The 25,345-nt window shown below is 49.1% G+C and overlaps 1 protein-coding gene across 13 annotated transcripts in view; it reads left to right on the top strand.

The window, feature by feature from the left end:
* RBFOX2 (RNA binding fox-1 homolog 2) overlaps positions 1-23,515 on the top strand; it is a 246,547-nt gene extending 223,032 nt beyond the window's left edge. For 7 of the 13 annotated variants that reach the window (XM_029079218.1, XM_029079217.2, XM_029079215.2 and 4 more), the window contains 6 exons: positions 64-196; positions 4,678-4,717; positions 11,454-11,485; positions 14,640-14,728; positions 15,959-16,031; positions 18,116-23,515. In XM_029079218.1, the coding sequence (XP_028935051.1) occupies positions 64-196; positions 4,678-4,717; positions 11,454-11,485; positions 14,640-14,728; positions 15,959-16,031; positions 18,116-18,170 (422 nt within the window). In that variant the 3' untranslated portion in view covers positions 18,171-23,515. Of the gene's footprint in view, positions 1-63; positions 197-4,677; positions 4,718-9,030; positions 9,074-11,453; positions 11,486-14,639; positions 14,729-15,958; positions 16,032-18,115 lie in introns of those variants that run through there. The other 6 variants (XM_039914063.1, XM_039914057.1, XM_039914059.1 and 3 more) reach the window with 4 other exon arrangements.
* Positions 23,516-25,345: the final 1,830 nt, after the last annotated feature.

Here is a 25,345-nt window from a genome sequence, read left to right as displayed (position 1 = left end):
ATGGCGTCATGGGCGCAGACTGGAAAATAAACGATAACCGAGACGTGTCCTGTTTCTCGCCAGTTCCCGGCTTCCCTTACCCAACGGCAGCGACCACGGCAGCGGCGTTCCGAGGGGCCCACCTGCGGGGCCGGGGCCGGACGGTCTACGGCGCGGTCCGAGCTGTGCCGCCCACGGCCATCCCCGCCTACCCAGGGTAAGCACTGGTCTCCCAGAGGGGAAAATCACCTCCCCGCCCAAAAGGTCACATTCAAAACCTTGGGCCCATACAGCCGATTACGCCAACCTCAGAATAGAAACTCCGACCCCCTCGTCAGTTTGGTGTTTTGAGCTTCACTTGAACGGTCCGGAGCCCTAGCAGCCGTGGCCGGGGATGCCGGCCGCTGTCGTCTCGTGTCCACTAGCTGTGTGTTGGCATGGAGTTCACAGCGTTGCACGACTGCCCAGGAGCACTAAATCGGGGAGAACTAAACCGGGAGACCGAGGCTGAGGAGCGAGGCTGCCTCCTCTCTCTCCACTCACCCTTTCGACTCACCGTTGGGGGCTGAGGGTTTACGTGGCAGCAGAACTGGTTACCCACAATGGATTTGCTTTCTCCGGAGGAGATAGTCTGGAAAAACGTTAACTCCGAGATCAGGCCAGGACCATTGAAATCAGTGGGAAAATGTTAACTCTGAGATCAGTCAGGATTACTGGAGTCAGGGAGAGAGAGAAAACTAGGAGGAATTCAACTGGTTTTGCCTTCTGACTGATGGTAAAAGACTAATGTCTGCCGAGCATCCTTCAGCCTTTATTTATTTTAGTTAAAAAACAAAACTAAACATAGAGGGTGTCTCTTGCAGTGGGAATGTCCCATAGCAACAAACATCCATATTTCTTAACTGAGGGGAGAGAAAGCGGATTTTCTTTTTTTTCCTCTCCTCGGTTGTTACAAAAAATGCATCTTTTAAAATATACCCTTTACATAAATGAGCTTTCTCTTTCAAATTTAAGAAGGGATCATTTGAGTGGCTCACCTCCTCCCTGTCTCTGAGGACATCCCCAGTCACTCGATCAATCCCATTTATTGAAGGCTTTTTGTGTGCAGTGCACTGTACTAAGCACGTGGGAGAGTCCAATACAACCAGAGTTGACAGACACGTTCCCCACCCAGACCAAGCAGCTCCTTGGTCATTAGATGATTTACCCCCGCTGTTGCTTCGTGGACCAGGTATAAACGTGGGGCAGCGCATCCATTACCGGAAGTGTTCTGACAGCAGGATCGACTCGACTCGGAAGTCGTGAGCTTACATGTACATTTTTCAGGGTGCGGTCGTAGGCCGATGAAGCCGACCGAGCCAAGCGAGGTTCATCTGGTCTCTGTTGAAAGCATCCCTCCCTCCTGAATGCTGGACCGAATAGATGTGCTCGTTGAGAGGCGCGTCTCCAGTGAGAATTCACACCGATTATCTTTCTTTGGGGGTTTACGGAAGATCGGTTCCCATGCGTTGCACCATTGCTGTCTACTGACACTCTCAAAGCCTTTCCTCGTTCATCCTGATGCTGACTTTCAACCCGCATCCGCCTTCTGTCCAATTAAAGTTGGGATACAGTAAGGACCTGGGGTGGTTTCTTGGGCAAGATGCTCAAGACCAAAATATTCAGCCAGGTCATTTGAAAATCCAACTGCATAGGCAAACTGTACCCATAGGAAGGTCATTCCTGCCAGAGTAGTTTGCAGTAATTTCAGTACCCACGAGAAAATGCTGCCAACAGCTTGCTGGGGACCTAATTCTTAGTTTTTACAATCGTTCTTAGCCCCAATTTAAGTAGTCGAACCCACCCCTGCCCCCGTCTGTTTAATTAAGCCGTTTACAGACGTTGGCTTGAGAAGCTGGGCGTTCCCCTGGGCATTTTGCCTCCGATACGTGTTTTTTCTCTCTGCCGACATCACGCTGTGGGCAACGCATCAAGAAATCAGTCAGTTCCAGGGAGCCAACCTCTGCTCATCTTTAACCTTCTGAAACAAACTTCCTCTTTGCGCTCTGGCCCCTGCCAAGCATGTACATGCTGAGGATGGTGGGGTCCACCTAGGCCAGGATCCCCAGGGCATCAGGCCACACAAGAACTATTGGTCATGTGGCTTTGACACCGCAAACTATCTCTGGGGTGTGAACTTGTTACACACCCACCACCACCCAGCCCATAAGAGAACAGGCCTGAAACACCTATATTCAGTCGGAAGGTGATGGTACTATCCACTGGCTCCATCTCATGCATTTATCCCAAGTAGTCTGTATTCAGGTCGGTTGTCTTTTCTGCCATAAATCAATTGAAACTCATATGGCTTCTCAGATCAGGGTTTGAGTGATGAGGGCATCAAAGAACCAGCTTCCTTGATAGAATATCACAAACTAGATCGTGGCACAGCAAGGCGAGACAAAATAATATTTGGGGGATTGGGATGTTTTGCCACTGCTCCGGGCCCCCCATCCCCCCTACCCCCTTACAGGGGTAATCTTTTCTACTCAGGAATTCTGATTTGGAAGCCTACATCAAAAGCCATTAGTAGTAGAGTTCAGAACAGTTCAGTCAGCAGGAAACATGCTTTTCCAGGGGTCTTAACCTGGCATTGAAAGATTTATTGCTAGCCAACATTGCTGCCAACTAATAGTAGCTTGGAATGTGATGAAAATTTGGCAGTTCTTTAGGTCAATCAGTCAGTGGTATTTATTGAGCGCTCACTATGTGCAGAAAACCATACCAAACACTTGGGAGGCTCCTTGTTTACCATGTGACCTTGAGCAAGTCACTCCTCTGTGCCTCAGTTTACATTATCTATAAAATGGGGATTAAGATTGTGAGCCCTAGGTGGGATGGGGACTGTGTCCAATCTGATTAGCTTGTATCTACCCCAGCGCTTAGAAATGTGCTTGACTTACAGAAACCGCTTCACCAACACCATCATTATTATTACAACAGAATTATCAGGCCCAAAATACTTGACCAAGAAAGGTGCCTCTCATTCTTATGGAAATGAAAGTTCAGACTTCTGTTGTGTCTATTGCCTACACGTGGAGTTACCGACCAACATCTGGGTACCCCCTGGCACCTCAAAGCAGTGGGCTCCTCTGTTTCCTACAGGTAGCTCCGTTTTAGGTTGCTCTTACGGAAGCAACTTGGCTCAGTTGAAAGAGCCCGGGCTTTGGAGTCAGAGGTCATGGGTTCGAATCCCAGCTCTGCCACTTGTCAGCTGTGTGACTGTGGGCAAATCACTTAACTTCTCTGTGCCTCAGTTACCTCATCTGTAAAATGGGGATTAACTGTGAGTCTCACGTGGGACAACCTGATTACCCTGTATCTACCCCAGCGCTTAGAACAGTGCTCTGCAGATAGTAAGCGCTTAACAAATACCAACATTATTATTATGGCCAGTTGAGAGAAAACCATGTGGTGTTTCATACCTATTATTTGTCCTATGAAGAAAGTAATACCGTCCCTCCTTTCAGTCCTTCCCCTCCTCCCCGCCCCCCCATCCCTCGGATTCTACCCAGATCTCCTTTCAGCTGTCCCCCGATAAAGAGAGCTTTGGCTACCCCTAGACCGTCACAGTGTAGTTTGTTCTCAGAGCCCTGAGAAACCGACATATGCAAAAATGACCGTAGAAAACGTCCAGTAACCCGTCAACGCTATGGATTTTATTGTTACTCCCTGGGATCCCCACTGCACTTTTCAATTCTTGGGCCTTGGACCAATCACCTTAACCTTTTTAGCTCATTATCTCTGCTTGTGAAAGCAATGCATTGTGGGTATTTTGGTTTTTGTTGGTCTGTTTTGTTTTTTTAATTACATTCCCGTTTACTTTGGTCAAAATTGATTGACTTGTTTTCCCGAGGTGTTGCATTGGTTCTTTAAGATGCTGAATAATAATACTTGCATGCTTGTGTGATCAGCCAAATCTTATCGCATGTCTAATGGGCAGGGTAAAAGCAGGTGATGTATGGATATCAGAGACGCAGTAAGCGACGCGGCTTAAAAACTGCCGATACCGCTCCGAAACGGAAGTGGGAAATGCAATTTTGAAATACACCTTGGACATCAGTCCATCGATTGTGAGATTCTTGGATCTTTTTGCCACACGGAAAAGCACTTGGTTCAGCTACGCAGCCCAAGGACGCTCTATAACGTTATTTGTCGACTGTTGATCGGAACCCCCTTTACATAAAAGTTCTTTTCCTTCAAGTATTATTTTTTAATGTTCCTCTAGCACTTGGGTTGTTTTTTTTTTCGGTCGTCGTCGTCGTTGCTGTTGTGGATGTGGTTCATTTTCTGGTTTTAAATTGCAGCATATGGTAAAAAGCCATGGTTTCCAAACTCGAATTTCTTGATCAGGGAGCCAGGTCCTTTTGGAGTATTTTTATTCTAAATAGGTAGCACCCAGGTTGTTTTCCCAACTTTGCCTACCTCCTCCCCTCCCCTCTCCTCCTTGCATGGGTGGCATGAAGCCATTTAACGGGCGTGTGCGTGTGTGTTCACGCTCTCTCACTTGCTCGCTTCCTCCCAAAAGCCCCCAGGTTTACGGATTCATACATCACCTGCCTGTGTAAAGCGCATGTGCATGCTGCCGTCTTCAATAACCGGAATGTGTTTTCTGTTCTTTTGTTTTTTTGTTTTTGTTTTTGTGTGGATTTTCTGCAGTGTGGTTTACCAGGACGGATTTTACGGTGCTGACCTCTATGTAAGTACCCACACCGGGGCCTCCTCATCCCCAACCCTTGACCAGCCAGCCTTTTTTTTTTTCCTTTTTTTTCCTTTCCATTTGTTGGTTTGGTTTTTTGAAAATATAATTTATTGACTTTGATTTTCTTCTTCCTGGTGGATATATGTATACATATATATATCTATTTCTATATTGAAGAATGCAAGCATGCTTCTCTGCCACTGGTGCTTGCCATTGGGTTGCAAGACCTGAATCTCTGGGTTTCCTCATTTTTGCCAGGGTCCGTTTACTGGACATTCTCCTCTCCGTTTCCCCGGACACTCAGGCAGAACTGGGTGCTACTAATCAAGCTGAGGGGTCAGTAGCAAATTCAAGATATGCCTAACACTTCTATTTCATTTGCACAGTTTGCAAACCTAAATAACAGGACTGGTTTGGCCTCATACCTACTCTCTTCTCCTTCCTGCCTCCCTTCCTTTCCTTCTCTCTTGATTTATATCGCAGATTCTGGGGCAGTTGGGTTGGGCATTCCCCCAAAGTTTTCTATGCTGGTAGGAATGGCCATATCCAGCGTTTAAAGAGATGTAGGGGGCTGTCGGGTAGACAGGGTTGTTGGTGATAATCAGTCCATTGTATTTATTTTGTGCTTACTACGTGCAGAGCACTGTATTAAGCACCTGGGACAGTACAAGATAATAGAATAATACTGGTCTCCCACCTTTGAGGCTTTGAAGAGTACTTTGCCAAGCTATAATTGACAGTTCCTTTCACTGGGTTCTGAAAGATGTTCCAAAAGTATATGCACGCAGGCAGCCAAAAAGCATTAAAAGTTACATGTCCCTTAGAATAGGGACAGAGTCATCTGACAGACTAAGGAGAGAAATGTTCTTTTGATCGAACCCCGTCTCCCAAACTTACCTCTACGAAACCATCCCCGGCAGCTGGTACGGTGCTTTCCCCACAGCAGGCGCTCAGTAAATAGTAACAATTTGATTAACGGAGTGTAGTCTCCAGGAGCAAACTCAACCCAACCATCTTATGTCAGAAAGGTGATTTCCTAGTGCCCCAAGTACTCTGCACACAGTAAGCATTCAATAAATGTGATTGAATGAATGAATTAGGCACTTCAGTTCTTCAAGGCACCAGCTACTGAATTACTCCATCAGCCCCTAAACGGCACCGTGGGGATCTCAAGGGTCAGTCTTTTTAGCGGTGCCTGACTCCCGGGGCAAAACAGGGGAGAAAGTGGCCGAAGAAGTTAACACAGTCAAAAGCTGATTATCCAAATGAGTTGGAACCAGGGCTTAGTCCGATCATTGCAAGTTCACAGAGGCGAAACAGTTTCCTCATGGCTATTCCCTAGCCGGGGTGGGCGGTGGGGGGGGGATATTATTTGATTATCCAGTCTGGTTCCCCTCCTGGTTCTCTGAGCCAGCCTTAGTTTAGGTCATTTACCTGTTCTCCCTTCCTCTTAGATTGGGAGTCCCATGGGGGTTGGGGACTGCATCCAGCCTGCTTGTCCCATGTCTGCCCCAAGGCCTAGTTATAGTGCTTGTCACCCAGGAAACGTTTAACAAATTCCTTATTATCATAATTATTATTGCTATAACTATTAGTACGTTTACTTGGATAACTCCGGTTCTGATTTTTGACTTTTCAACCTGAGCATCGTAGAGTTGTATCATCATTATGTCAATGCAGCCCTGCCTGAGATACAGTTGTCAACGTACACCATCACTGCTTAAAAAATGGCCCAGTGCTCCTGCACTTAGAACAGTGCTTGGCTTATAGGAAGCGCTTAACAAATAGCATCATTATTACTCAAAGCCGTTCCCTGGTCACCAGGCGTTTTATATATTATTTATACTAACGTCCGTCTCCCCCTCTGGACTGTAAGCACGTGGTGGTCAGGGAACGCTTCTACCAACTCTTGTTGTATTGTACTCTCCTAAGCTCTACACACAGTAAGTGCTCAGTAAATACCACTGATTGATTTTCTTGTATATACCTTCGTCTTGCAGCGATGTAGTTGCCTTTTCTTAACAACAATAATAATAGTAATAATCGTGGGAATTGTTAAGCGCTTAGTGGGTTTCAAGCACTGCAATAAGCGCTGGAGCTAATGTGGGATAATCTGATCCCACATAGTCTGCGCCCCTTGTGAGGTTCCCAGTCTAAGGGGGAGGTAGAAAAGATATCTATTTCATCCCCATTGTACAGATGAGGAAACTGAGGCCGAGAGGAGTGAAGTGACTCGCCCAAGTTCCTACAACAGGCAAGTGATGTGGCCGGGATTAGAATCCAGGTCCTCTGACTCTCAGGCCCATGCCCTTTCCTCTAGGCCACACTGCTTCTAAGTTGCTTTTTCTTTAAAACAAACACCCCCCACCCCAAATTTTAAAAGTATCTCATTTTCCTTTTCTTTTTCATATAAGATTTTATGTGAAAATTTTTTAGGGATTCCCACAAGAGACAGTTTACAGTGATTTCTACAAACACTGGCATCCATGCTCATTCTTTCTGCCAAATGCTGTCCATCCAAATCCACAATGATGCACTCTAGTTTGGGGATGAAAGTGTCTCTCATTTAAGTCCTCTGAGAAAGAAACTACAGTTTTGTTCTTTCTTGCACCTTCCTTATTGTGGGGTTCAGAAAATGCCTTGGAGCATAAGGGGTTTGCCCTCAGCGATCGCCATAGTAATAGTAATTGTGGTTTTTGTCAGACCCTTAGTGTGTGCCAAGCGCTGTATTAAATGCTGGGAAAGATAAAAGATATTCAGGTCCCACATGGGGCTCACAGTCTAAATAGGACGGCAAGCAGGTATTGAATTCTTATTTCTCGGGTGAAGGAACTGGAGCTCAGAGAAGTGAAACTTGCCCGAGGTCACACAGTAGGCAAGTGGCAGTACTGGGATTTGAACCCGGGTCCTCTGACTCACAGGCCCATACTCTTTGCACCGCGCCACACTGCTTCTTATTAAGCAGAATTAAGCACTACCAAGTAGGCAAGTGGTCCAGGCTCTCTTGTGCCCAGAAGTATCGGGACGGTGTTTAACGGAGAGAGGGAAGAGACTCAGACCTTCATAGTAAGTAGATTTGGGTTTTTAATCTACCATTTGGGTCAGCTTATCAGAGATAAAGGAAAAGAATTCAATTCAACGTCTTCCCCGAAGTATGATCGAAAAGCAGCATAGGATCACTATGTAGAATTAGGCCAAATCCGAGAACCGGCGGTACATTTGGAAACAAGAACTGTGTTGCCTCTCTGTCTCACGTTTAAGCAATCCGCTACCTGCTCAGGGGAGACAGAACTGTATTTTGGGAAATATCCAGGTAGGTCAAATAAGATGGATTTTGAAGCTTTCGTGCCCTAGGTTTATGAGAGAAAGCTTTGCTTCACGTTGTGACTTTATCTCAAACGTTTGGTGCTGCTTCTTGCACATCCTGTGAGTCTTAGTTTAGTCCTGGCTGCCTCCGTTATTATTTTACTCATTATAGTATTTATATATAATGCTTACTATATTTCAAGCACTGTTCAAAGTGCTGGGGTAGATACGATTTAATCAGCTCACAGTCCCTGCCCCACATTAAGCTCAGGGTCTAAGTGGGATGGAGAACAGGCATTGAATGTCCATTTTACAGCTGAGGAAACAATCAAAACTATTTACTGAATGCTCACTTCATGCAGAGGAGTGATGTACTAAGATAAGCGCTTGGAACGGGTATGATGCAATAGAGTCGGTAGAACCGTTCCCTGCCCACAAGGAGTTCCCAGTCTAGAAGGGGCAGAGAAGTTAAACGACTTGCCCAGGGTCACCCGGCAGGCAAGTGGCAGGACTGGGATGAGAACTCAGGTCCTATAAGTCGGCCGCCCATGGGGTTAGTGTCCAGGAGCTGATCTGGAGATTGCAGAAGAGACTTTTCAGTTATCTCAGCCTTACTTATCGCCTGAGTTTGTGAATTATTTTGGCTTCCTTCTTCTTCCTTCTTTCTCCTTTCTCTCCTGGGGCAACCATCCCTGCTACTAAATTTCTTCCACGGAAAGGTGCGGTATCTTCTGCGGCACAGTCCTCTAGGAAGGACCGTCCAAAACGATGATTTTTTTTTTGCTCTTTGCAGACTCCTTTTTGCCCATAAGGAAGGCCCAGCTCACCCCGATTCATGTTATGGGGGAGCACACTGCTTCTCAAATTCAGTACGGTCTCTGAGAAGCTTGCTTGCATCCAAAGGAAAGAAAAGGCTGGTGTCCCCCCTTCTGTGGGCTGTTTGTATGATTGTTTCCTTCCACAGCTGTGTTTTTTTGAACTGCTCTTCCTGTGTTCTGTTATAGAATAGTCTTACAGGAACCAATCATTAGCGCTAAAATACCTCAGGTAGGAGTGCCAGTGTGACCTGCCAACCAATCAGATTGTGGATTGCAGTGGAAAAATTGAATTCTACTAACCATTCCAGCTCCACATTAGAGATGGGAACAGAGGCTTTTTTGGACCCGGAAGACTTGTGAGCGTGTGATCAAAGCCCCTGTTACCTCAGCACTGCACTTGGCTAGGTCTCCTCCCCCGGTGGCCCGTGTCCTTTGAAATTCAGCGCCCTGGTCCGTGGCCACCCGGCTGGCACAAAGCGGGCTATAACGCACTCGTCCCCTCACCTCCTCCGCCTCTTTTAATTCATCGCTCACATTCACCCATGGGATTTCTGACCATTGGCTGTCTTTCCAGTTTGGCAGTCGGCAAAATGAAATTTGGTCCTGTCTGCTGTTTTTCTTCCAAAGAGGAATGCAGGGACTGGAAGGGGCATGTGGGAATTCGGCCCGGATTAGATTCCCAGGCTGAAATAGGGAGGCTAGGGAGAAGCCAGGCAGCCGCGTGCACCCGGCTTCTGTCCACGGGGCTGGAATGGTGGCCGTCGTAATGTCGGCACGGGGGCCGGGGGTGGGAGGGAGTGCCCTAGACTAGATGATCTTTCCTTCATCTTTCCTCACTTCTTCCAGGAAGGGTGGGCAGTCATGGGAGGAGAAGGGGAAAAGCATGATCTTGGCAGTCCAGTTCATTTCTGGCAAAGCACTAAAGAGGAATAGAGAAGGGAAATCAACAGGGTGCCTGGTAATAGAGGCAATATAGAATGTTTCATATGTACATTGACCTGATAAGAATGATCTCTTGACCTTCCTTTGGGGCTATCCCCGAAATGGCAGGGGCGGAGGGCACCTGGAAAATATTCCACTTGTTCCACTTAAGAATTAAATTGCTGAAAACTATTATTTATATTTGGCCCAACAGGAAAAAGGAATAATGAAATCTTAAATTTAGAGTCCTTTTTGATGTTTCCAAAGCCCACCCGCCTTCCTTATCTGGAAAAAAAACAAGAGACCTAACCCAAAAAAGGGAGTTGCCCAAGATGCCACGGTAGGTCAGCGGTAGAACTAGAACTCAGGCTCCGGCTCTTGGCCCAGCACTCTGAATTAATGCCATTTTGACCTGCAGGGTGGTCTCCTCGGGCTTTCAGCCAAAATTATTGGGCCAGATTGAGTGAGTATAAATTACAAGCCTTGGGGGAAACGCCTCTCGTTGAGAATTCCGGTCTCAACCCAGAGAGTCCCACATGCTCATCCAACTTCAGAGGAAAAAATCTCCAAATGGTGGTTTGTAAGGGAGACACACCCCAACCAAGGGCAGACTAATTGGAACTAATCTTGGACTTAGCACATCATTTCTTCTCTGCGATGCCTGCTTCTGTCTCCCTGTCTCTCCACCATCCTTCCCCGGGCCACTTCAAGGGTCCCGATTTAAGTAACTTTTCTTCTTCTATTGAAGTTACGTGCCCGCTGCAAGTTTTCAGTCAGTACCCCGGCCTCTAAAGACCCCGCCTCTCGCCCCAGTGCCCAGTTAAAGTCGCTGTTTTTCAGAAGGGAGGAAGGTGTTTTACATCACATGCTCACGGAAATCCTGTCTGAAAGTTTCAACAGAAACCTGAAGGCCCAGAAAGTGGTAATGGAGACAGAGGAAAGGTTTTAAAGTAATAGAGATTCAGCTCTCAGCTACATGGGGAAGAGCAGGCCTTTGTAAGCTAGAGCCTTTTGCATATCGTCCCCCAGCTGAAGTTTTGAGGCTTAGGGAATTGATGTTTCAGTGAGGGTTCAATTTTCCTCTGAGGAAGCAACAAAGATATTCCAAATGAAATAGAAATGTCTTGTAGTGCGTGGTTTCAGTTTAGAAAACTCCCCGATCATCTTAAAGCATCCGAAATCATGATGGAAGAGCCCTTTCCTTCCCCCAACAGAGCTGAAGGTGCAAAGTAAGGACTGAAACACCAAAGGGATTTTTCCCAGCCAGGAGGGAAGATTTCTGAACCACCTGAGTGGAGAGACAAGAACAAAAAGTTCCTGCTCTAAACACGCTCAGAGCCCATATCTCAGAGCCGACCGGACTGCTTCAGGGTGCGGGAGACTTGGGTACACCTGGGCGGAACTCCTCAGGGGTCTCCCAGATCAGGACTGGGGTACATACCGGGGGAGCGGGTAGGAGCCACGGCCGCCCCCAGTTTGCACCCTACAACCCGTGCCAAGTCCTGCTCGGAGGAATAAGACGACAGTCGCCCGGCAGGGAGAGTGTGTCTGAGAAGCTTCTTAGGGCAGCCATGTTTGTCCAGGTAGCTGAGCCTCGCCCAAGCTGTCCATGTATGCCGCTCCTATAATAGGAATGTGCTATGGCCATGCTAATCCCCATTTTTTGTTTTATTTCAAATCACACACAGATAGACTCTGCAAACTGCTTCAGATCCAACAGGTCTGATTGTGTGTAAATACATATGTCCTTTAAAAAAATTTTTTTTTATTCTTCTTCTTCTTATTATTATTAATGGTTGCTTCAGTTTTGCATCAGTGCATGGTAAAAGCGATACCCATGTCAGCTATTTCATGACTTCATATCTCCAATGAATTATTTCTCCTCTTTTTGTTTGTTTGTTTGTGCAGTCAGCTGAAAAAATGTTAACATCTTACTCTGAATCTCTCAGTGGAGTCTCTGTTCCCTTCTCTGATATAACAGATGGGTTATTGCTTGTGATAATTATTAACATCATGGTGTGGGACCGGGGGCTAGAGGGTGGGCGAGATTTAATATTTCTTCGGGCTGGGGAGGGGTCAGCCGTTAGGGTCTATGGAATGTTAACTCGAGTGGTGACTGACTGTTTTCGTAATACCAGGTCGTTGTGGCTGCACGCTCTAGTAATTGAGGCTGTGTACTTCACTGAGCTTGTGGTAGAGACTAGGGCAAAGCGCTGTCCCAAGAGAATGCTGGGATAGATAGATTTAGCCAATCTGAGTCTGAACGTGGTGATTTTGCTGGTTGTTTTAGCTCCAGATGTCAGCATGCTTAGTTTTTACTGTGATTAATAAATGTGACGCCATTCCCCCCCCCACGCCTGAACCCAGTTCTTTCCTCCTTCCCCCTCCCCGCCTTTGCCTTTCTTCAGACACTTAAGTTAAGAAATAATGATGAAAGCCTTTGTTGTTTCAAACTGCATCTCAGGCTCCATGAAATCCCGAATCTTGACTCGCTTTTGATCTTGGGGGGAGGGGGTGGGGGGAATCTCTCCCTATTCTAATCTGGGCCTGTTGTGCCTTCTGCAAAGGAGAGACTAGAAGTTGTCATAAGCTACGTCTGCCCGGCATTTAAAGACTCTTTAGAAGTCACATACTGGAACGTTTCTAAATCCACATCCTGCTCAGGAATCCAACTGTCTTTAGTAACTCACATTGTAGCATGTCCCTTTCACGTGTCTAGGTGAAGGCCTAGCCTTCATCATTAGTGCTCTTCATCATCTCATCACCCTCAGTGGGATTTATTTGGCGCTTACTCTGTGAAGAGTACTGTATAAGCGCTTGGGAGAGTACAGTCCAAGAGAGTTGGTAGACCCGTTCCCTGCCCACAACGAGCTTACCCATTGTAGGCCTTGAAGAGCTTGTGTTAAAGAGCTTACAAGTGGTAGAATTCATTTTAGGTACCAAGAATCCTTCAAAACATACCCGCCTGTCCCCTCTTTGAAAGAGGATGAGGCAGCTTGCTTGGGCTTGTTTACGTTCGGGGATTTTTTTTTTAAAGTCATACCTTTCTGAACCCTGCCTCAGTCCAAAAATGGAGAGAGAAAATTCCATTAGTGGATCAGCTGAAAAACATTTCTGCAGATCGATAGGATGTGGGCTGAGATTCTAAAGCAGTCATGCCCATTCTCTGGAAAACAGGACTGAAGTCAAAACCTACCATCTGCCCTCAGACCCACAGAGAGTTGGCGTCAGGGTCCTTCCAGGGGCGAGGTGTTTCTTAGCCTTGGCTCTTCCGAAGATCTAATTTAACCCCACTTTCTTGTTGCGAAAAGCGCAAATCCAAATCGTGGGAGACCTTTTGGCGGAGTGGATAGAGCACAGGCCTGGAGTCAGGCGGCCATGGGTTTTAATCCCGGCTCTGCCACTTGTCTGCTGTGTGACCTTGGGCAAATCACTTCACTTCTCTGGGCTTCAGTTACCTCATCTGTAAAATGGGAATTGAGACTGAGCCCCACGTGGGACAAGGATGGTGTCTAGCCCTATTTGCTTGTAGCCACCCCAGCACTTAGTACAGTGCCTGGCACATAGTAAGTGCTTAACAAATACCAGAAATAGTATTATTACTATTTTATAACTAGTGGGTTTGTTTCGTGTGATCTGGGTGAAGAACACTGGAAAGATGTGGTCTGTAGAATGAGGTGGTCCAGTTCTCCCAGGGTGTGGGGCAGGGCGGGACTCCAGAATGATGGACTTCAGTCCCGTGTCGGAGGGACGACGCCTTCCCCTAGGAGACTGTCATCTCTAGACTGTAAACTCGTTGTGGGCAGGGAATGTGTCTTTTTATTGTCCTGTTGTACTCTCTTAGTGCTTAGGAAGTGCTCTGCACACAGTAAGCGTTCAATAAATACAGTGGAATGAATGAATCTCATCATCATCATCACCATTGATGGTATTGAACTCTGCACACAGTAAGGGCTTAGTAAATAAAAATGGGTGACTGAGTGCTTACTGTGTGCATAGCACTGGACTAAGTGCTTGGGAGAGTGCAGTACAACAGAGTTGGCAGTTGCCTGCCCACATCAAGTATACAGTCCAGGGGACAGTCTACAGTAACGTCCCAAAATTCGCTTGAACCTTGAGCTTCTACTGAACGACCACTTGAGAGGATTTTGATCCGTTGGTTGTCCACTGCGTCCCTTCCCTCATCAGGATATGGAGGACAGTAACGCAGAGGGTATTTTTGGTACAAATCCTGTCGTCTCATAGAATAATACTAATATAATAATGGTATTTGTTAAGCGCTTACTATGTGTCAAGTACTGTACTAAGCGCTGCGGTGAATATAAGCAAATTGGGTTGGATGCAACCCCCGTCCCACGTGGGCCTTCCAGATGAGGTAAATGAGGCACAGAGAAGTGAAGCGACTTGCCCAAGGTCACACAGCAGACACGTGGCAGAGCCGGGATTAGAACCCAGCTGATTTTCTGCCACTAGAGACAGAAATTGAATGTCCCTGGGCTCTGCGGAGCTTCCTCCCCCACAACCAGATAAAACCGGGAGGCTCCCTTTAGCATCCCTCCCCTCCTCGAGCACGGAGCAGGTGAAGTGGGCGGGACTCCCTCAGTGTTTGGTTTTGCTCTGTCAGTGAGCTGGTGCAGGTCACTGCCAGGAAACTCAGAGCCACGTTTTCTGCCGGCGGGAGGAAAGCCAAGCTCACTTAGGGATCACCTTATCCTTCAGGTGGACAAAAAGAACAGTGGAAGCTGATGCAGTTTGAAACATTTCCTTTCCTCGTTTCCTCTGTGTGCGCGTGCGTGTATGTGTGGTGCGCGTGCCCCTGTCTGTCGGATTGAGGGGATAGGTACCCGTAAAGTCAGTTCTCTTTTCTCCTCTAGGGTGGATACGCAGCCTACAGATATGCACAGCCTGCTACTGCAACAGCAGCTACGGCCGCTGCGGCCGCTGCAGCGGCTTACAGCGACGGGTACGTGAGGGACAGGGCCGAGGATGCCTTGGTATTCGGGGTGCGAACTCATTGTGGGCAGGGAATGTGTCTTTTTATTGTTCTGTTGGACTCTCCCAAGCGCTTAGTAGAGTGCTCTGCACACAGTAAGCGCTCAATAGATACAATGGAACGAATGAATCTCATCATCATCGACGGTATTGAACTCTGCACACAGTTCTCTCCCTTCTCGTCCTCACCCCCTTCTCCAAAAAGCTCCAGTTTCCTTGGGCTCGTTCCAAGCCCGAGCTCCTACCAGCTCCTGGGCCTTTAAATCAAGCGACCGGTAGTATTTATTGAGTCCCGATGATGTGCAGAGCACTGTGATAAGCCCTTGGGAGAGCATAATAATAATGATGATGATGGTATTTGTTAAGCACTTACTATGTGCCAAGCACTGTTTTAAGCACTGGGGTAGATACAAGGTTTTCAGGTTGTCCCACGTGGGGTTCACAGTCTTCATCCCCATTTTACAGATGAGGGAACTGAGGCACAGAGAAGTGAAGTGACTTGCCCAAAGTCACACAGCTGACAAATGGCAGAGCCAAGATAAGAACCCACGACCTCTGACTCCCAAGCCCAGGCTTTTTCCAATAAGCCACACTGCCTTTGAGTTCTTTACTCTTCCCAGCAGAACAGTTCAAGCTTCTGCTCCTTCTCTCTGATTTTGGATTTCTCTTTGACCTCAAACACCTTATATATAATCATAATAGTTGTGATATTTAAGCTCTTACTATGGGCCAAGAACTGTTCTAAGAGCTGTAGAAGACAATCAAGTTGGAAACAGTCCCTATTCCACATGGGGCTCACGGTCTTAACCCCTATTTTACAGATGAGGTAACTGAGGTTGAGAATATTAATATTAATAATAATAACAGTAATTGGTGGTATTTGTTAAGCACTTGCTCTGTGCCAACCACTGTTCTGAGCGCTGGGGTAGATCCAAAGTAATCAGGTTGGACACAGTTCCTGTCTGACATGGAGCTCACAGTCTCAATCCTCATTTTACAGATGAGGTAACTGAGGCACAGAGAAGTGAAGTGACTTGCCTGAGGTCACACAGCAGACGTGGCAGAGCTGGGATTAGAACCCAGGTCCTTCTGACTCCCAGGCCCATGCTCTACTCACCAAGCCACATTGCTTGCGTTTCACCTCGCCTCACTGCATCTCCTCGAGGGCTCAGAAGTGACCCACTGTGTTTTTTTCCTCTAGTTATGGCAGGGTTTATACAGCAGACCCCTACCACGCCCTGGCCCCTGCCGCTAGCTACGGAGTTGGCGCTGTGGTGAGTAACCATTTTCCTCTTTCTGAATCCGCTCTCTTCTCCCCTCGGGTTCCCACCCCATCCTTGTCGGCTGAAGATTTAAAACGGTGGGGAGTCTAAAGAACCGGGGTGTTGAATAAGAGCCCCCTTCTTTTAGCAAGATCAGGCCACTGCCGTGAGGTTTCACATCTCCTCTCCGAGTCGGGGCCTGAGCCAGAGGGAGTGGGGAACTGCAGTAGCAGAAGGCAGATACCATCCGTCTGCCCTGGGAAATGACATCATCTGGGGAGGGGAAGAAGAGGGCGGGATGACATTTTCTTCTGGCTCAGGTGTGAAGTGCCAGCATGTGGGCATTGTCTCAGTCACTGGGACGGTAGGTGTTGGCAGGGCCTCAGGGGTAGAAGATGGGCCCTCCCCTCCTCAGTAAGCTGTGCTTGGGTTTTGGAGTTCTTTTTTTTAAGTTAATTGTATGTCTAGAATTCATACTGGTCCCTTCTGGTGTCCTACTCCAAGCAACCAAGAGAATGGCAGCCTTATGGCAATTTTTCAGTTCTCTTCGGAGACATAAGGACAGCAGCTCTGAGTCAGAACTGAGCTGCTTCTAGAACCGGCAGAAGTAGCCAGCCTTCTTAAGTTCAGGGAGGAAATGGGGTTGTCAGAGAGACAAGATTAGGGTAACATGGAGGCTGTATGGAAACGCCTGGGGAGAGAATTTGGCATTTCCGCCCTTAAATTTCCGATCCCTCTAGATTTGCTGGAGGGCTCAGAATTGAGGCTCCTGAAGGGGGTTGGTGAATCCTTCCTGAAAGAAAGTGCCAGGTAAAGATACTTCATTAATCAATCCTGTTTATTGAGCACCTCACTGTATGTGCAGAGCACTGTACTAAGCACTTGAGAGAATACAGTGTAACACATTTGGTAGACCCGTTCACTGCCCGCAAGGATTTGTAAAGGTAGGCGTTTCCCCTTCTGCACTTTAGCCTTGTGCTTGGCCTCTTGTAAATGCATAATGGACACCATTATATAATGGCACTGGGACAAGCAGAAGCATATCGAAGATAAGACCCTAGCAGAGGAGACCATAAAGTGGTAACTTGTCATTTTAATTGGAATGTGTCCGAGAAAACGTAGATTAGCAAATCATCCACCTCAACAATATAAAGTACTGAGCTCCCACTCAAGGCAGATTTTTGAAGTTTGTAAAGGAGATCTTCTTGTTTACATTAAATTGGAAATTTGAAGGCACTGTTGACTGAGGTATGACTAGATCAAGCAAATTAAGGAAGGAGAGGCGGGTGGATGGAGAGAGGTGGGAACAGAGAACAAGATGAATGAGTTGGCAAATATTCTGTTGTGTAGGTTTTTGTGGAAGAACATAAAAATAATGACTGTGGTATTTTGTTAAGCGCTTACTATGAGTCTAGCACTTTTCTAAGAGCTGGGCTAGATACAAGTTAATCAGATTGAACACAGTCTCTGTCCTGCGTGGGGCTCACCGTCTTTAATCCCCATTTTACAGATGAGGTAACTGAGACTCAGAAAAGTGATTTGCCCCAGGTCACACAGTGGACCCACGGCGAACCGGGTTTAGAACCCAGGCCCATTCTCCACCCACGAGACCACACTGCCTTCACAGGATCGCCTGGCAGCCGCTCACCCTCGAGGAAAACCAGAGCAGATTGGGAGGAGCGGGAGGGCCGGATAGGGAGCCGCTGAGGCAGAAAGCCATCAAGGCAAGGGATGGATGGTGCCAGATCAACCAGAGGGACGACTGCACCTGTTGGCCTCTGGCCCCGTGGTGTTTAGTTAGTTCTAGGCAGTCGAAGTAATGCGTGACAGCAGACATCACCCATCTATTAAATCGAGAAACAGGAAACAACCAAATGTGTGAAAAATGAGTTGGCCACAGTGCCTCCCTCCCACCTTTCCCTTTGAACCGGCAGCGGTGAGTCGATTGGGATTAGGGGCGGGACCCGCAAGTTGCAGGCCAGGAGGCTTCTGGGTCCGATGAGGCCAAAGGGACCAAATTGCATGCCTTTATGAGACTTTTCCGTCAGTCCGTGATGTTTCTTTCGAACCCTTAAACTACTCTTTCATTCCTACAGGCGAGTTTATACCGAGGTGGCTACAGCCGATTTGCCCCCTACTGAAGTGACGTGAGACCCTGGCAAGAGGGACAGCCCCCCCAACCCCCCAAGTTCATGAGGCCTGGCTATTGCAATATTTACTAGTAGAGGAACTCTATAGCAAGATGAAGAGGAAATACAAACAAAACACAAAAAACACACAAAAAAAAGAGAAATACTTTTTTATACCTCACTATGTTCTTTGAATATGTATTTTTCCTTTAAATTTCTGCCTTTAATTCTTTTGTTCCAAAGATTGTGCATTTTCTTTTTTTTTTTCTTTTTTTTTTTTTTTAACTGTGGTAAAGAGAAAAAAATAATGCATTTCCATGTCTGTATATCCGGGCGGAGGTTAGTTCCACCAGTCACTGAAGAGGCGATTTACTAGGAAGGAAAGACATTAGGAACCGTTGCGATGCAGCTAATCAGGAGTCAGCAGACAGCGAGATCTAAGCGCGTCTGGTGCCGAATGGTTGTCTAATAGGCAAGTAGGAAGAGAAGAGATGTCCTTTTTTTCCTCGTTTCTGCAACCAGGCACTCGACTTTCTTTGCCTTCTATGATTCCGGGCTGTGGAGCATAGGAGGACTTCGGCTGTGGCTGGCGTCCACGTGCTGAGGTTGGGGATAGGAGTTTGAACTTGCAAAGTAGGGGAGTGACAGAGAGGCTCCCGTCCTCTTCTCTTTCCCTCATTTCTCCATCCTTCTCGTAACCCTGTGACATGCGCAGACTGGGACCGTTGGCGTGTTTTTTGGAATAGTGGAGCCAAGGCTTGTGGAGAAACAGGCCTTGGAGTGAACTCTGGACAGGGGAAACCGCCATTTCCTCTTCTTCCTACAGTAGCAGTCCTGCAGGGAGTTTGCCCGTTTTTAATCTGCCCACCACCCAGCTCATCTCTCCTTCGCGTAAGATCCGTGTCCCATGTCCTCGGGACTTGGGAAATGACCCCAGGGTGGGAAAGCAGGAGGAGTGTAGGGGGAGTCGTCCTTAGAAAGAGTCATTAGTGGCAACCTCGAAAAGGAAGGGGGAGAGGGAGGGAGGAGGATCTTCCTTCAGAAGATCCCGGTATCGAGCAAGCGGCTGTGAGATCTACAGGCTCTAGACTCCGCTCCTGAGCCACCCGGAATCCGCTCTACAGTCGGCCAGGTAGAAGAGGAGATAGCAAGCGTCAAACTGCTCCCGGGAGCGCGAGGATAATTAGGGCACGTCAGGGCACCCGGGGCCACCTTACCTAAAGTCTGAAGCCATAGGCGTTTCCATCTTCCGGGACTCGGCGAGTCCCACCTCTAACCACACTCGGCGGCCATTTCCACCCCAGCCCTTGGTACCCGCCGGAGGGTTCTGCGTGAACGCCGCAGGACGCAAGTTTAGGTCCCTAACGTTTCTCCTTTCCAATCTCCGAAGAAGGATTTCAGTAGAAGTGGCCGGGAGAGAAGCAGGCGGTCGTGGCAGTGAGTCACTGCCATCCATCGAGCCTCAATTTTATAAATTAGAAAAGCGGGGGAGCCAAAGGACCCCCTCCAGCTGATAGCTATTGCCATGCTCCCAGCAACCCTTGCAAATGAAAGCAGGTGGGTCTTGCAGCCTTTCTAGAGCTAAAGCATTGGTGAAATAGAAAAGCTCGGTCTGTCGCCCTGCTCCACCCGCATTGGTACTAGGGTGATCTTTTCACCCAAGGTGGGGGCGGTTGAGGGAGCTACTTAGGAGAGCAAGTTAGACACGTGAGGCCTTTTGGATTCTCGCTACCACACGCTCGCTCCTCAGCTGTTAACTGACCCAGACCCCGCATCAGGAAGTCCGATGTGGGGTAGCACAAAGCAATTCTCGGCGAGTGGAGTTTTCCGTGTGGTGTTACTGGTCCTCCACACACCTCCCAGCTCTCTGTTCTCCCTCTGGGCCCTTCCCACCGATGCCTCGAAGAGGATCGTTGTCTGGAATTGAGGGAGACCGCCGCTAAGCTAGACCACCCAATTCTAATGATTCTTTGGAGGGATAGCTAGAGCAAGGGGACACCCAAACTGCCAGCCCATTCGTCACTTTTTTTAGGTTTTTTTTGTTGTTGTTTTGGGTTTTTTTTTTCCCAAGCCAAAGTTTGGTTTGTTGCTGTTAAGGTGACTTTTGCTTTGTGTGTGTGTGTGTGTGTGTGTATATACATATTTTACTTAGACTGAAAACCGGGAGGGCGGGAGTGGGGCTTGGGGACCTTTGCAAAAAGGGGAAAGGTGGGTTTTTTTGTTTTGTTTTGGATTTTTTTTTTTCTGGGGGAGAGCATTTGCTGTTGAAAGAAAATGCCCAAGAGCAATGTAGTGTCCCAGCAAAGCCCAGGCTGTTTCCACGATATGGCAAACAGGAAGCCCCCTCTGGAGCTGAGACTAGGCTAAGACCCTCCCACCTCCCTCTCACCCCCAAGCAAGTAGAAAAGAAGCAGGGGGGTGCTGAGAGGTGAAGGGGCTTGGGACGCTTGTCCCTTGAAGGGGAATCGGGGCCCGGGACTGGTGGACTGGGCAGTTGCCGTGATGCCTAGTGGCGGCGGCCTGAGTCTAGGGGCCTTTTCGTGCATGTCAGTTCAGCTGGTTCTGGCTGCAGCTTCCGAAGGGCCAAACTCTTGTGTTCTCCGGTGGGGTTTGGGGCCCGGGCTGCCTCTGAGGTCCACAGTGACGTCCCAGCCCGGGGAACCTCTACTCTGGTTGCATGGTCATTGATTTTCAGTATTGGTGCTGAGAATCGGGGCTCTCGTCCTAGAAGCACCTGGGTTTTCCCCATAGCGAACCGTCCTATGCATTGACCCCTTCCCCTAATCCCCTCCCAGGACTCCCCAATTTGCAAAGTCACTAGAGTTCTGACCCCCACAGCCAGGCTCCTCAGGGTATTCCTTGCTGGAGAGCCCCAGGTCACAGGGGAAAAGGGGCAAGACTCCCAAGAGAGCTTGACTCTTGGTTGGCTCAGTTCAGGGAGGTCGCTTGGTTAATTCCTGAAATTTCCTGCCGACTGACGCTAAGCAAATGGTCACCCCGCCCCTGGCCCGGCCCCTGCTGTGGACCTACCTTTCCGAACTGCTTGAGGGGAAGCGAGGATCTCCCCGGGGCCGTTTTGGCTCTGTGTGTCCTCGTGACTCCTGGTCCGGAGAATCCAAGAGGAAAGTCCGGCAGACTTCCGTCCCCTTTGGGACTGGGGGAGTGGGTGTCGTGGGCAGGGTTTTTCAGCCGAGGGGAGCCGGGCGGTTCCCCTCTCCGCACTTCCGTCCTCGGCCCCAGGTGTGGGAGTAGGCTGGTGATGCGGGCCTGGAGAGGGACCACCCTGGAACCGGCCGTGTTCTGGAGCCGTCACCCGGGGCTCGGTAGATCCCGAGATTATGCAAGTGGGGTCCAACGGGGACCCCACCGGCCGGGAAGCGGCTCACGGCGCGCTGCGGGAAAACCAAGCGATCTGGAGGGCGCCCCTCCTTTAGCCGAGTCCAGCTCCAGGGGGTGAAGTTCTCGCCTGCTGCTGGCCACCCTCTAGCACAGTCACAGGGGAAGCGTCCAGGATGCCCTCCTGGGTTTGAAAGCCGGGAACCGGGGTGGGGGGGACTGGGTGTGGATTTGAAGCGTACGTTAACCTGTTTGCACTGTTTTAAAATAGGAAAAATAGTGAACAGGGTGAGCATCCAATGTAAACTTCTGTGTGTGTTTATTTTCTGTCATGCTTTTGAAATGTCGACCCTTTGGAGTCTACACCAGTGAAACTTGATTCTCTGTTGCATAAAACACTATTTTTGGGTGATGTTAATGTCTGAAAAGCCCCTCTCTCCTACCCCGGTCCTTTTGGTTTACCCCACGAGGGCTCTTCATCCTTGCTTTCTTGTACGGTGTAATCACCGGACCACAGAGCAAGCGGCAGTCGGCCCCCCTCGAGGCGGGGTGGGGAAGCGGGGCGGGGCCCTTTCCAAGCCTCATCTGGGGCCGGGCCTGTGGTCCAGCTTGGGGAGTGCAAAGCGGGGGGTCCCGGCCCCGGCAACGGCCTGGGGGCGACAGCCCGGGCCGCAAAGGGAGGACGGGCCCCTGGCTCCATAGGATGGCGACAGGCTGGGATGGCGTTCTTCCCCACCTCCCCCATTCCCCTCCCACCCAGGGCTGCGCTACAGCCAGCTCAGGTTTACTCAGGAAAACAGGAGATCGATTCAGCCATGGTAGCGCTGGCTGGGGTGGGATCGGGGCGGGGGGCGGAGAAAGAGCGGCCCACCGGCCAGACCGGAGCCCGGCCCGACGTCTGTGGCCGCCGACCGCCAGCAGCCGAAGGGTTGAGCATCCTCCTCTCCCCCCAAAACCCGGCAGGCGGCAACCAAAATGGAGTTCCTGCCCCTCCCCGCAGTTTTTGGTGGGGTTCCCCCGGGGGGGGGGGGGGACAGGACGGTCCAGCCCCCGAGACTCCCAGCTTCAGCCCTTTCCTTGTATTTTTTCTGTTCACAGTATTTGTGTGGGTGTGTGTGCGTGCGTGGGGGTGTGTGTATGCGCGCGCACGCGTGCGTGTGTTTTGGCAGCTCGGTTTGGCTGTATTATATATCGAGTGATGATTTAATCCTCTTTTTTTCCTAAGGGATATGAATATTTTTTTTCCTCTTTCTGTTATAATTCTGCTTGTGAATAGCTGGAGCAAAGCCCGGGGCTGACAGAAGGCACAACATGTAAGCTAGGGCCGCAGGGGGCTGGTGGAGCCGAGGGGTCGGGGGTGGGGGACGGGGATGGGGAGCGAGCTGCTCCTCCCTCCCTCCCTCCCTCCCTTCCTTCCTCCCGGCCCGATCATTTTGGGGCTCTGAGCTTATCAGCCCATGCCGTTGCAAGGCAAAAAAGAAAAAAAATTGCCACCCAACCCCCGGTGGCAGTGGGAGATTCACCCCCCCCGCCGCGGTCGGTTTCTCCCGCCCCCCCATTGCCATGGCAACACAGGTACCTTTGGGGCACGGGACGCATCCGACGGGATGCTCCTACACTGACCACCTGGCCGTCCTTCCCTCTCTCCCCTCGTCCCCGATCACTTCCTAGGACACCCGAGCTGCTTGCCCAGGGTCCCGTTTCCCTGACGACGCCAGAGAAGCATCCCAGGGCTTTGTGACAGTCTCTACTTCCCTTCCCCTCTCGTTAAGTATCATATTGTATAGTAGCTTTCAGACCATACAGTATTCATTGGGTTACTCCTATTATTATCAAGTAGCTGGAATTGTGAAGGTCGGAGTAGTTAGATCTTTAGCTTTTATTCCTTATTTTTTTTTGTATTCCTATCCATGTGTATAAATTATTGATCATGTTGCTGGCTTTTATAAACTCTAAGCGAGGGAGGAGCACTGCCTCAGCCTTTGCAAATGGTAATGAAGCACTGTTTTTAAATAAAAGAGAGAAACACCAGTCTGCGTCCCGTGTGTCACTGGGCCCCCCCACCCCCCTCCCACACCTGGTGATCCCCCTGGACGGGCCGGATCCGCCCCAGATTGGGCTGTGTCCCCTTTAACGGTCATCTGGTTCCAGTGTCTGTGCTGGCGAGGACGGTTCTGGCCGGCTCCTCCGTCCCGTCTGTTCCTCCGGCGCCACCTTGGCATCAACTCAGCTCCATCGCGTGTCAGACGTTCGCCCCGAGGAGGGCCGGCTCTTGGATTAGCGATTTCAGGCCCTATTTGGACAAGGTCGCCAGGAGAGCACTTAGATCAGCGCCCCGTGCGCCGTAAAGGCTGAATAAATGCCGTTGATCTATCGAGGCCCGGCAAGCACCCAACAGAAAGGAAGAGTGGGTGCGGTCGGCCCACCGCCTCGGGTTCGGCGGGGATGGGGCGATGGGGTTTCAAGAGAAAGGACTATATTAAAGCATAAATAAAAGAAGCTATAGCACGTACCGTGTGCCAATCACAGCACTGAGCACTGGAGTTAGATACAAGGTAATCCTCCGGCCAGGCACGGCCCTGGGTGTGGAGGGTGGAAACAAGGCCCTCCAGATTGTCAGCGCCTGGGGGTTTCTAACGACTCTGTTCTATTGTACTCTTCCAAGCGCCTAGTCCAGTGCCGAGCACAAGAATACTTAATAAATTATATTGATTGATGGGGTTTATGGAAAAAAGAGTTCTGTTTTCTTTGAAAACATGCCCAGTGGATGTGAAACCAGACTCCGCTTACCTAGAGAGGAGGGCTGCCTTGTGGAGCTTTGAAGGGTGGGAGGGACCCTAGCCCACGAAGACCACTAGAAAAATCTACAGAATGATTTGAGGCCACCTGGTCTAGTGGAAAGAGCACAGCACTGGAAGTCTGGAGGTTTGAGTTCAATTCAATCTTTTTTATTGAGTGCTTACTGTATACAAAGCACTGTACTAAGCGCTTGGGAGAGTAACCCCGGCTTTTCACTGGCTTCCCGTTGGACCCAATCACTTATTTTCTCTGTGCCTCAGTTTTTTTTAATCTCTGAAATGGGTATCCCTGAAACCTTCCCTCTAACTCTGGAGAACGTTGTAAGAATTAAGGAAAATGATGATGAGTATTCTGTGTGTGTGTGAGATTGTATTTTCAAATGCTTTTATTGTGTGCCAAGCACTGTACCGAGTTCCTAGGTAGATAGATGATAATCAGGTCCCACATGGGACTCACCCTCTAAGTAGGAAGAGTAGGTATTAATCCCCATTTTGCAGATGAGGAAACTGAGGTACAGAGAAGTTGTCACCCAAGGTCTCACACAGCAGACGTGGCAGAGCTGGGGGTAGAACCCAGGCTGGCGCGCTTATCAATAGGTCGTACCGCACGTATGCACACACAGACACGTCTTGAACTCTGCACGTTTTTACAGGAAACACCAGCCCGTGTCCCAGTTTTAATCTCCCCTCCCTCTTTCTAAAGGCACGCACATCACTGATGGCAAAGAAAGGCCGTTGTGTGTTCCGGAGTCCATTTAGTCGCAGGAGTGAGGCTTTCGCCCTGAGTCCCAGAATCACCTCCACTCTAAGCCTTTCTGCCTTTGCATCTTTGCAACGGACTCTATTTCTGTCTGACTTCAAGGCCCAAAAATAATGGTGAGGAAAGCAAAGATGTTTTGCAGAGAGACTTGGCGAAATTTGAAGGTTTCTGTGGGGAGACGCATGTCTCTGATCAAATCCTGCTGGGGACTCGGCACCACCTTGTGGCTGATGACAATCCCGGGCTCCGGTGTCTGTCATTTCGCTCTGCCATTTCACAAACCCAGGGTGCCATCTTTAGAAG

This window comes from Ornithorhynchus anatinus, chromosome 14 (assembly GCF_004115215.2).
Source record: "Ornithorhynchus anatinus isolate Pmale09 chromosome 14, mOrnAna1.pri.v4, whole genome shotgun sequence".
Lineage (NCBI taxonomy): Eukaryota > Metazoa > Chordata > Mammalia > Monotremata > Ornithorhynchidae > Ornithorhynchus > Ornithorhynchus anatinus.
This window is presented reverse-complemented; position numbering and strand designations above follow the sequence as displayed.